Below are 12210 nucleotides of genomic sequence, written 5' to 3' on the forward strand. Positions count from 1 at the left end.
GTGTTATTATATTTTAATTCATTGTCTTCTTCATCGTTCTTATTTTGTTTAGATTTTAATTCGACTGTATTTAAAATGGTTAGGAAGGTGTGTGAATTCGGTGGACCACACACGTGTCTGGCCCCACCATGTCACAAGATCACCGACAGTTGGATGGCAATCTCATATGCAAAATCATCCTGCCACTCATACAGTCCAATCCATCAGTGACCATTCCTGTTCTACAGAGAACAGTGAGATAGAGCTATCACTTCAAGCCGTCATACTAGAAGGTTTGGATGGCAAAACAAAAGGCAATTGCCTAGATATATGGTGATTGGGAGGAGTTGTACAATGAGGTGCCGCGATTGCTCCAAGCGTTGCAGAGTTGTCTCCCTAACACGGTATGTGAAAAAATTTAAATAACTAATCAAATCAAAGTAATTACTTATCTAACTTTGACTATGAGTAAATTATACACCTAACTCATGTTACTAACTTGCCAACTAACCTAAATTGTGTTACCTCAATATCATCCAGCCTACTCATTTGTTAAAACACTAACTCTATAAAAGTTCTCGAAATAAAATCACATAGACTTATTAATTTAAACAATAAAGATAACACTAACCTCAAAGTCGATGGCTCCCGCAATGTGCTAACTAGCGTTGAGGCAGTTGATGTCAAGGTCCCGTGCATCCGTACATGCCATAATGTCCGAGGAACTAATAAATATCAAGAAAACAGTGCAAGAGAGAGAAATGAGAGAAATGTGAGAGAAATATGGAGTCTGAAACACTGTGAACGACTTCCATTTATAGTCGCTCTCTGGACTTATCTCATTTACAGTGTAAACGAGATAAGGTTCGTATCATATCACGTTTGTAAACGTGATACATTGCCATGTGTTCGTGCCTTATCTCGTTTACACTGTAAAGGAGATAAGGCACTTGATGAAAATCTGTAAATACCCTCAAATTAATGTATATTCCTAATAAAAATATTTATTTTAAAAAAATTTAGAAACATATGTTCGCATTAGACGGATTGAAAAAAAAATTGAGGGACTCCCAAGAGACTTATCAATAGATGAAAGAAATAGAGATAACAAAAAGAGAAAAGCAACATTAGATGCAAAAAACTCATGATGGAAAACGGCAAGACATCCTTATCAATTCTTGATGTAGCTCTCTTAAATGCTAGAGTGCTAAAAAATCTAGCTATTTCTCTCCTCTCACACGGACTAGAGAAGAAATTGTGAAGAATTGGGTCTTCACATCTGCATTCGATCGCGTTAGAAGATTTTTAGTTACCTCCAACCATCATGAGCTAAACTCTGTTAGCTAGATTTAGACCAGGTAAGCACCAATTCAACTCAACTTGCCTACCAGGGGCGGAGGTACATACTATTAAAGGGGGCAATGCCCCCCCCCCCCCAAAATTTTAATTTTCATTAAAAAAAAAGTCTAGCCCCCTCCTGTTTTTATTTCCCAACCCCCTCCCTTTTTTTTTGTATTACTTTCCAAGCCCCCCTTAATTCATACAAAAAAAAAAATAGCCCAATAGCCCATTTCCCAATTCCCACCTTTTTTTTATTTGCTAGCAGCCCAGCCCCCTTCCTAATAGTCCATTTCCCAATTCCCAATTCCCAATTCCCACCCTTTTTTTTTATTTGCCAGCCACCCAGCCCCCTTCCTCTTTGTTCGCATATTTTTCCAATCCCTCTTTTTGTTCCTACACTTTTCACTTTCACTTTGTAGGTAACAATTTTTTACTTTTCTTATTCTTCTTTTTCTTTATCTCTTTAATCTTCTTATCTTTTACCTCTTTGACTCTTGTTTTTTTTTTTTTTTTGTAGATTAAGAAAAAAGATAGTAATTCAACAAGTGATTTTTCACCCCTGTTTCTCAAAAAAGGTTCTATTTTTATTCTTTTTTATTTTAAGAAAATTATTGAACTATTGACTTTTCTATTATTATTTTTCTGTTAGTCTTATCTCATTTTTTTTTATATTTTTTTATATATTTAGTTATTTACTTAATTTATTATTATTTGTTAATTAAGTTTTTGTTATTATATGTTAGTTTATATATTTAGTTTTTTTATTAGTTAACTATTTAATTACAAAGTTATATTATTTATACAACAATATTAGTATTATTGTTCTGAATTTTAATATCTTATTTTGAATTGAAATATAAATTATATATTATATAAAGATCTAGATTGTAATTTACACTTTTTGCTAAATATATTTTTAATTATAGGAATTTATTTGGCCACTTGAATTATGAGTAAGTTCAAGACCATTGATATATTTTTTAAAAGAAAAGATCAAGAGAATGAAGATGCTTCTACTATTACTACTCCAATACAAGAGTTGAATAGTAGATTTAATGAGCAAACAATAAAGCTTTTGACTTTGAGTTGTGCTTTGGATCCTAAAGACAATTTCAAATAATTTAATATTGAATAAATTAGCAAGTTAGCAGAGAAGTTTTATCCCCTTGACTTTCCTTCTAATGAGTTTAATATTTTGAAATCTCAGTTGCAACATTATCAGCATGATATACCAAATCATTTGAAAGGCATTGGTACACTTTTTGAATTATGTAAGAAGTTGCAAGAAACAGAAAAATTAAGAACTTATCACATGGTTGATAGATTAATACGTCTTGTTTTGACTCTACCAGTGTCTACCACAACAACAGAAAAAGCTTTTTTAGCATTGAAAATTGTTAAGACAAGACTCAAAAGCAAAATGGCTGATGAATTTCTTGCAGACAATTTGGTCATCTATATAGAAAAAGAATTAGCAGCTATTTTCGACACAAATTCAATTATAGATGATTTTGAAAATAGAAAAAAACGTCGAATAGTATTTTCATGATATAAAACTGTAAGTGGTAACTTTTATATATTGTTGTCTTACTTTGATTGAGATTATATATTTATTTATTTTTATTTTATCAATAGAAATAGTAATATAAAATATTTTTAGTAAATTATTAAACACCGCCCCCCTTAAATAGTTAGTCTAGCTCCGCCCCTGGGTATTAGCATAGCCAATGTCAAGTTAGGTTAGACTTGAGTGTGAAAGGATTGTGTCAATCCTGTGAAATTGGTGTATGTAATACTTTAACTATAGTGAAAATTCCACCACTGTTGTGGTGGAGACTGGATGTAGGTTGCATAGTACAAGGCAACCAAACCAGGATACATGGTGGTGTTAGCTTTTCTCTTCTCTGCTCTGTTCTGTTTTCTGATATTCATGAGACAAAACGAAATTGTCTCATAAATTTCTGCTGCTGAGTTCAAACAGAATCAGAATTGCAAGTTCATTTAAAAAGAGGTTATTTCAGTAACAAAAAGAAAGGCATAGATTCAACCCCCCTTCTCTAAGTCTTCTACAACCTTCAGATATGTTGCTATAAAATAATAAAAACTTAATTTACAATAAATTTTCTCTCTTTCTTTTTAAAATAATTAAATATTTTTATATATTTTTTTATTTAATTTTAATATATTGTCAAATTAAAGATTTTATGAATCCATTCAATTATGTATTATAATGTAAAAAAAATAACTTTTACATTCATCATATAAATATTTATCTAAAAGAATAAATGTGATGAAATGACTATGTAAAAAATATACATATTTTAATATATCAAAATTAACTTTCATATTTGTAAACAATTGTTCTACTATTCATTACAATTTTAAAATATTAATTACCACCCATTCAATTAAAAAATTTATTTGTTACAATATTTATGACATAAAACACTGTTTCACCCAAAATAGTTGTTACAAGCAAACTTATTTCAGAGTTAAGATTAAAAAAATATTATATAATTTTAAAATAAAATTATTAATTAAAAATAGATATTATTTTTTTATCTCAACTAATTTTTTAAGACAAAAAATACTAGTAGTTTTACTTATATTTAGAAAACTAATATTTAGTTTGATAATTAATTAATTTATTAATTTCAAAACTTATATTATCACTATTCATTAATTTTTATTGAGTTAATTTATTTAATTAATTTTACTTTTGATATTAAATCAAATTTAACAAAATAAATATTGTTACATGTTAAATTAATAAAAAATTTATTATAAATCTCAAAATAAAATTTTATAATTTTTTATGGAGGTAAAAATATAATTATACTGGGGATAATAATATATATTTGTATAAAACTATTACTTTTTTTTTCAAAACTTAGTGAGGGCAAGTGTCCTCCTCCTTTGAACCTCAATCCGTCCCTGATAACACACGTCTAAATACAAGTCTATTTACATACATTCTTCATGTGCTGAAAATATTCAATTTCATCATTGTGGCATAACCTTTTGTTTTATTGTTAAAAAATACTATTGCTTATCAGTAAAGGAACCAAGGTGTTCTTAGCAACGATAATGATGATGATGAGAGTTAAGGCCATGATTGATCATGACCAACTCTGATATCATGTAAAGGTATTGAAAGAGATTAAAACCAAAGAGAAAGTTAATAGAATGAACTTAGAATATGAAATTGAATTGATAGTGGAATGAATTAGTTTACACTTGAAGCTACCTCACTTATCTACATACTAAGAATGAAGGATAACACATCAATAGCTAACACTCAATTGATCCTATAACAGATTCTCACTTCATCTAACTAACTCTGTAATGTTAACTAACTCTATTGCATATCACACATGTCAGCACTCATCACTGTCTTCTCCATTAACGTTTCCCCCTTTTCTTTGGCCAAAGCTGCCAGTAAGCACGCTGACACATGTGCACGTACATATATATTGCATTTTTCATTTCTTCTCCTTTCATTTTTTATTCTTCTTCATTTCATGTTCAAACCTTAGCTTTATGACTTTTCATGCTTTCACAAGTTTTAGGCGTATTGGAAAAAGTTGTTGATCATGTACTTGCTTGCTCAACTATTCTCTCTATGTTATTATTTTTTTCATAAGCTTTCTCCTTCCAAATATTTGAAACTTCTTCAAAAGTCAACCCTTTTGTCTTTGGCATGCAGAAAATCACAAAAAACTATTGCAACACAAGCAACAGGCAAAAGAATCATAAAACTCACCAAGCCCAATCGCATCCACAAAAGAAAGGAAGTAAATAGACATGATGACAATTGTTGCAGACATGCCACCACATATTCCTCTAAACTCTTCAAGGTACATCTCAGCGTTTACAGCCCAAGGAACAAGACCAATTCCAGGTGCAAAGAATATAATATACAAAGCCAAACACGCAACAGCAAGCCATCCATAAACTAAACTCGGGTTGCCATGTCCTCTAACATGACATGAAGCAGAGAGTAGGATTAAATTAGTACATTTTAAATTCAATTCATACCTTCTTTTTCGAGAAATCATTGCACATATTTTAACTAACTAGTTTTCTCTCAACCCTACACTCTAGTAGTAGACACTCTCTTGACACATATTTATGTAGAAAATTTATTTGGTTATTAAAGAATTTGTATAATTGTATCTGATTTGTCTAAAAAGTGAGAGATGAAGAGGTGGATCTCATCTTTTATATTTGTGTCATGTAATTAAAAAATTAGTCATAGTAGAAGAGATCATTTATTTATTTATTCTAACATTGATTTTCAACTATCCTTGTACAATATGACATCATATATATATATATATATATATATATATATATATATCAGTGGTGTTAAACAATTTTAGTATCATAAATATATAAACTTAATATTTTTAATTTAGAGATTGATTACAAAAATATGGAAGATAATTTATAAAAATATAATTTTTCATTTTTTATATATAGCAAGGTTGATATATATAAATATATAGTATTTAAAGTAACACATTTTTATATTTTTGCAATATAATATTTTTTTTCAAATTAAAAATATTTATTAATATTAAAAATATTATTTTAATTTTAACACCACTTTTTAAATATTGTTAACATTGTATAACTATCGTAGCCTTCGTTCTTAATAAAGTAGTTTTACATATGTGTACAGTAACATAATACGACGTTAGTAAAAATACTTACTTTTTACATTGAGGGTGTGAATAGTTATCCAAATTAACATATTTGATTTTATGACTATATAAAATTAAATGTTATATAATATCAGTACATCAAAATTAAACTATTTATTTTATATCTTTGTAAAATTTATCAATCAAATATTTTTGGATAAGATTTGAGTTCATTCTAATGTAATAAAATGACATTTTTTGTCCATAATAAATTAATCAAATCATAATGACTGTACATGGTCGAAAATAGCCAAGTATATACTGGGAGGAACTAGAAACAAGATCAAGAACTACTTGAGGACTAGGATCTAGAAGCACATTAAGCAAGTTGATGAACACTGTGTTGCCAAGTTGAGAGTATGAAAACTAGAAAGAAAGCTAAGAGAATGAACTAAATATTAAATTGAATTGATGTTGGAAGAATGTATTAATTTACATATGAAGCTTCCTCACTTATTTACACACTAAGAGTGAAAGATAGAGAAACACATCAATAACTAACACTCAACTGATCCTATAACAGATTCTCACTTCATCTAACTAACTCTGTAATGCAAACTAACTCTACATTGCTTGTCACACACGTCACTAGAGTCTTCTCCCTTAACACCCCCTCCGAAATCTCTCTCACTCTCTCAACATGTCTCAAGATTTGGAAGTGAGAAAAGGGCCATGGACCATGGAAGAAGACATGATCCTGATCAACTATATAGCCAATCATAGGGATGGTGTTTTGAACTCTTTGGCCAATGCTACCAGTAAGGACACAGACACATGCGCATGCACATATATATTGCATCTTTCATTTCTTCTCCTTTTATTTTTTGTTCTTCTTCATTTCATGTTCAAACCGTAACTTTATGACTTTTCGTGCTTTCACAAGTCTTAAACGTATTGGAAAAAGTTGCTGATCATGTACTTGCTTGCTCAACCATGCTCTCTATGTTTTTATCTTTTCCATAGGCTTTCTCCTTCCAAATATTTGAAACTTCTTCAAAAGTCAATCCTTTTGTCTCTGGCATATAGAAAATCACAAAAACTATTGCAACACAAGCAACAGCCAAAAGAATCATAAAACTCTCACCAAGCCCAATAGCATCCACAAAAGAAAGGAAGCTAATAGACATGATGACACTACCAACCCAATTAATTGTTGCAGACATGCCACCACATATTCCTCTAAACTCTTCAGGGTATATCTCTGTGTTCACAGCCCAAGGAACAGGACCCATTCCAGGTGCAAAGAATATAATATACAAAGCCAAACCCGCAACAGCAAGCCATCCATAAACTAAACTCGGGTTGCCATGTCCTCTAACATAACATGAAGCAGAGAGTAGGATTAACGATCCAACCACACCTATTAAGCTACTAAGTGTAAGCTTCTTTCGCCCTACAATGTCAATAAGGTAAATGCCAATAATTGTGCCACCGGCATTAATTGCAGAAACAATGAGGGATAAGAACAAAGCCGATTCGTTTGATTTGAAGCCAGCCAATTGAATGATTGTTGGGCTATAGTACATTATAACACTAATACCGGTAAGTTGTTGGAATGCTTGAAGTCCAGCGCCACATATGAACGCAACTCTGATTTCTTTCAACTTAAATACATCACTGTATTTAACTTTGACCTTATCCTTTTGTTCTTGCTCCATGTGAGCTTCAAGAATATCTATTTCGTCCTCCAACCGAGGAGATGGGTATATCCTAGAAAGAACATTGGTGGCCTCCTCCTTCCTATTCTGCAAGTTAAAAGTAACTAAGCTTTTAATTATTGTACAAAAAAAATCAATATAAGGATTTATTTTACCCAAATTTTATAGGTGACTAATGACATAAAGTTGTCTTCATATGAAAATAATAGTTGATAATCATTAGATGATAATTTATTTAAGAAAAAAAATACAGGAAACTAATTTTTAGTTAGCTAACATTAGTCAACTTTAGATTTTATATTTATAATTTAAGTTTTAGGATCTAGAATTTAAGATAAACAAAATAACAAAATTGGCTGATGTTAGTTTAAAAAAAGTTGGTTTCCAGCATTAACTTTAGTTCAACATATCAAATTATCTAATAGTTATTACCTATATTTTTTGCATAAAGAGAACTTCACATAAATGATCATTGATCTTATATCATCATTTACCTTCAAATATAGCCATCTGGGGGACTCAGGAAGAAAGACCATAAGAACCAACTGAATAACAGCTGGTGTACCTGCAATTCCAAGCATCCAACGCCATGTTCCAGGAACCTGCACACATAATTTTGCTCTTAGAAAATCAAGATGGACGAAGACAAAATTATTACTATTGGTATTGTTAGCTAAAGAGTTGGGTATGCTTACTCTAGTCAAACCATAATTGATGACAAAGGAAAGAAATTGGCCAGTTGTGATCATAAGACAATTGACACTAACTAATCCACCTCTTATTTCAGACGGTGATACTTCTGCGATATACATAGGAGCAGTAACAGAGGCGAAACCTACACCTAGGCCAACAAAAAATCGGCCAACTATGATAAGAGTGGGATTTGGTGCGACGGCGATCAAAAGTGATCCTACTGCGAAACAAATATCTGCCACAATAGTGGCAGCCTTACGCCCTAAAGAATCATTAATGTAACCACCAATGGCGGCGCCGAAAATTGCACCAATTAAGGCCATCGCAACTATTAGTTCCTGCAAACATAACAAAATGAGAACATATAATTGCTGCAAAATGGCACTCTACTCTAGTCCTACTGTGTCATAGTCATAGTTACGTGAATTCACAATTTATCTTTGTTGTCGAATGCTATATATATATATATATATATATATATATATATATATATAGCATATTCTCCTACAAATTCTCCTACCAATATATCTTTGATGGATTGCGTACCACCTACCAATTCTCCTACCAGAACATATTGCGTTTCATATAACTATATGGTCACAAGTACAAGCTACCAAATTAAAAGAAAATGAACAAAAAGACACTTTCTCTTTTACCTGAAGAAAACTACTGTTCTTTACAACTTCAAAATCATCTTTTATGTACAAGAGAGCGCCAGATATCACACCTACAAATGAAAACAAAATATATGCTATTTCATTTCTTTCTTTTTTTTCTTAATTAATGAAATGGTAGACAATACGCATATATGTATACTGTACCAGTATCATAACCAAATAGAAGGCCACCAATACCAGCTGCAAAAGTAACACCAATAATGTAAAAATTTTGGGAAAATGATATTCTGCGCTCTGGATGTTTCTCCAAATAATCAGAGCTTCCTGCTTTAATTGACACGCACATATCAGCCACCATTGTTGCTAGCTTGCTTTTATCAACTAGTTGTAAATTGCATGTTAATGCGTGAGATCTAACATAGTTTTATAGATAATAAAGTTGTTAAATTTAAAAATTTTGTTGGATTTCTTGTTCCCTTAAAAGTCGATGGGCATATATATGATAACAACATTTGTTTTTTTTATGAAGGATCAGTTTCATGTTGATGTGAACTTGCAACTAGATTACTCTCCCTTCTTTTTATTTCCTTTCCTACTTTCCATTATCACTCTGTCACAACGAATATGTACTCAAATACCTACATATGTTAACATGATTGCTGTCATTTTGGATCCTTATATTAACTATCTTAATTTAGATTATTTTAATTCTTATGTATTGATACCATTTAATAATTTTCTATTTTTGTCTAATCAAATATATTTATAGTATTCATGAGCCTTTCAAGCTATAATCGGTGGTTATGTGAAATTTATATTGCTGATGTATTGATATGTTAGTTGGATGTCTATAAAAATCTGATTCACAGTGATATTTATTATATAAATTAAATCCAAATAATTAATACATGTGAATCGTAAAAATTATTTGCATATATTTTCTTGCGAGAAATGTTAAAGATAATTTTTATTAATATTAGTTAATACTGTTAGCTAACATTTTATTTTTATATTGTTAGGAGTTAATTTTAGTATTTAAAATTTAAAATTTAGTACTTAAACTTTAAAATATTTACTAATATTAATTAAAAATAATAAATTTTATTAGTTATGGAATATTATTTTTTTGTTATACTAAGTTGAGTTGTGAGTATATTTCTTTGGTGGCTTTTTATAGTTGGTGAAAATTCCGTTATGTAATGTGATAGGCACTTATTACCTTCTTATTCAATGGTCAACAAATAGTATCTTCTAGTAAAAGAGATAAGCCGTGGATAATCACTTAAATAAAGATTAACTTAACTAACAACAACTCTATTTGTCATCTTTTTTTTTTGAAAGTAAGAGCTCAACACAGTACAGTGGAGCAAACAGAGCTAGACAAGCAGCACACGCCTACTTAAATAACTAAATCAAACACATAAACTCCCCATGTCATCTTCGGCATAGCCATCAACAATAAAAGGGATCAACACCACTCCACTCATTAACGCTTCTCACGGTCATGTTAATGACTTCTTCAACACCTCTGCTTTGATTCTGGAAAATCTTGTTATTCCTTTCCATCCATATATTCCTAATGATCACACAAAAGCACCTCAGCCGCTGCTTACGATCCTCCTTTCTCCTTGATTCCTCTGTCCAACTGAGAAAGTGCTCTTTCATCGAACCCGGATAAGACCATTGACAACCGAATCCTGATATCCAAGCACTCCACACCTACCACGTAAATGCACAGCCTAGAAACAAGTGATATACATGTTCCAATTCATTATTACATAGCACGCATATAGTATCTTCCTGTCTGATAATTCCAAACCAGCTCAGCCTTTCCTTAGTGTTCACCCTGCCTATTAAAACAAACCAAACAAAAAGCTCCACTCTTGGTGGAACCAAACCTTTCCAAATGGTCCTTGTGAAGCTGTAGCTGGTTACCACCTCTGGGAGTGCTTCAACCTGCACAAATGAGTTAGTTGAAAAAACACCTTGCCTATTATATTTCCAAACCACTCGATCCTCTCTGTTATTTACTAATTTCACTGGTCTCAAAACCTCATGTAATTGACTTAGAAGCTCCAATTCCCACTAAAAAAGCTCGTGCCTCCATTGGAAATTCCAATTCCACACTATCCCATCCCAAAACCCACAGTCCCCAATAACGGATCCACATTGGTTTGAAACAGAGAAAAGCCTCAGGAACCGGTCTTTCAGAGATCCACATAGTAGCCATACATCCTCCCAAAACCGAGTTCGTCGCCCATCACCAATCTCCATGGACAAACTTGTAACCATCTTATCCCTTATACGTTCATTCATGATGTGCAACTGGCATATATCCTTCCATGGGCCTCCTCTTGTAGGTAGTGCTTGAGTTGATAGTAGCTCATTGGGATTCAGATTATTACATGAACATACAATTTTCTTCTACAACGGGCACTCTTCCTTTGCAAACCGCCACCACCACTTAAACAACAATGCTGAGTTCCAAATCGTTGCATCGCCAACTACCAAGCTACCTAGTTTCTTTGGAGCCTGTACCATTTCCCATCTAACTAATGCCATACCATTCCGACCATCTTTCTTACTCCACATGAATCTTCTCTGCAGTGAAATCAACTTTTCAGCAACAGCTTTTGGCATCTTAAATAGACTCAAATAGTACAATGGCAAACTGTTCAATACTGATTTGATAAGCACCAACTTCCCAACTTTGTTTAGCACCTTAGCTTTCCACAAGCTTAGTTTCTCCTCCACTTTGTCCAAAATAGGCTTCCAAGTCTTCACCAACCTCGGGTTTACTCCTAAGGATATCCCAAGGTATTTAACTGGGAGAGTGTCCCCCTTACAACCCAAAAGGTTACACATACGCTGTATCCACTGCTCTTCACAATTAATCGGAATCAAACTTGACTTATCAAAATTAATACAGAGGCCTGACATCAACTCAAAACATCACAGAAGTCGCTTATAATTCTTAATAGTCTCCTCTTCTGGTGGGCAGAACAGAATAGTATCATCAGCAAACTGAAGGTGCGACAATTCTATGCTATCCCTACCCACCAACAACGGTAATATACGTCCATTCCTGATCGCCTCTCCAACCATTCAATGTAGCACATCCATAACCAGTACAAATAAGAAGGGAGAAAGCGGGTCACCTTGTCTCAAACCTCTTTCCATTTTGAAAGGCTTAGATGGTGACCCATTTATCAATAC

At 32.1% G+C, this 12210-nt stretch overlaps 1 protein-coding gene across 1 annotated transcript; it reads right to left on the minus strand.

The window, feature by feature from the left end:
• Positions 1-252: 252 nt before the first annotated feature.
• LOC112757661 (inositol transporter 1-like) lies at positions 253-11310 on the minus strand. Its single transcript, XM_025806216.1, has 13 exons — positions 11122-11310; positions 10859-10950; positions 10608-10733; positions 9199-9407; positions 9034-9104; positions 8380-8715; positions 8179-8286; positions 6946-7771; positions 6289-6364; positions 5084-5298; positions 611-704; positions 505-520; positions 253-375 (listed from the first exon to the last, which is right to left on the minus strand). The coding sequence occupies exons 1-13, from the start codon at positions 11308-11310 to the stop codon at positions 253-255; spliced, it is 2481 nt and encodes an 826-aa protein (XP_025662001.1).
• Positions 11311-12210: the final 900 nt, after the last annotated feature.

This window comes from Arachis hypogaea, chromosome 16, assembly GCF_003086295.3.
Source record: "Arachis hypogaea cultivar Tifrunner chromosome 16, arahy.Tifrunner.gnm2.J5K5, whole genome shotgun sequence".
In the NCBI taxonomy this organism is placed as follows: Eukaryota; Viridiplantae; Streptophyta; class Magnoliopsida; order Fabales; family Fabaceae; genus Arachis; species Arachis hypogaea.

What these genes read in the sequence shown, in the direction of transcription:
- LOC112757661 (XM_025806216.1), bottom strand. Translation starts at nt 11,310, where the DNA reads ATGAATGAACGTATAAGGGATAAGATGGTTACAAGTTTGTCCATGGAG. An exon ending in TCTATTTGGTTATGATACTG is followed by an intron (nt 9,105 to 9,198) that starts GTACAGTATACA and finishes TTTCATTTGTAG; the next exon opens with GTGTGATATCTGGCGCTCTC. An exon ending in CTTGTTTCTAGTTCCTCCCA is followed by an intron (nt 5,299 to 6,288) that starts GTATATACTTGG and finishes ATGTCATGTTAG; the next exon opens with AGGACATGGCAACCCGAGTT.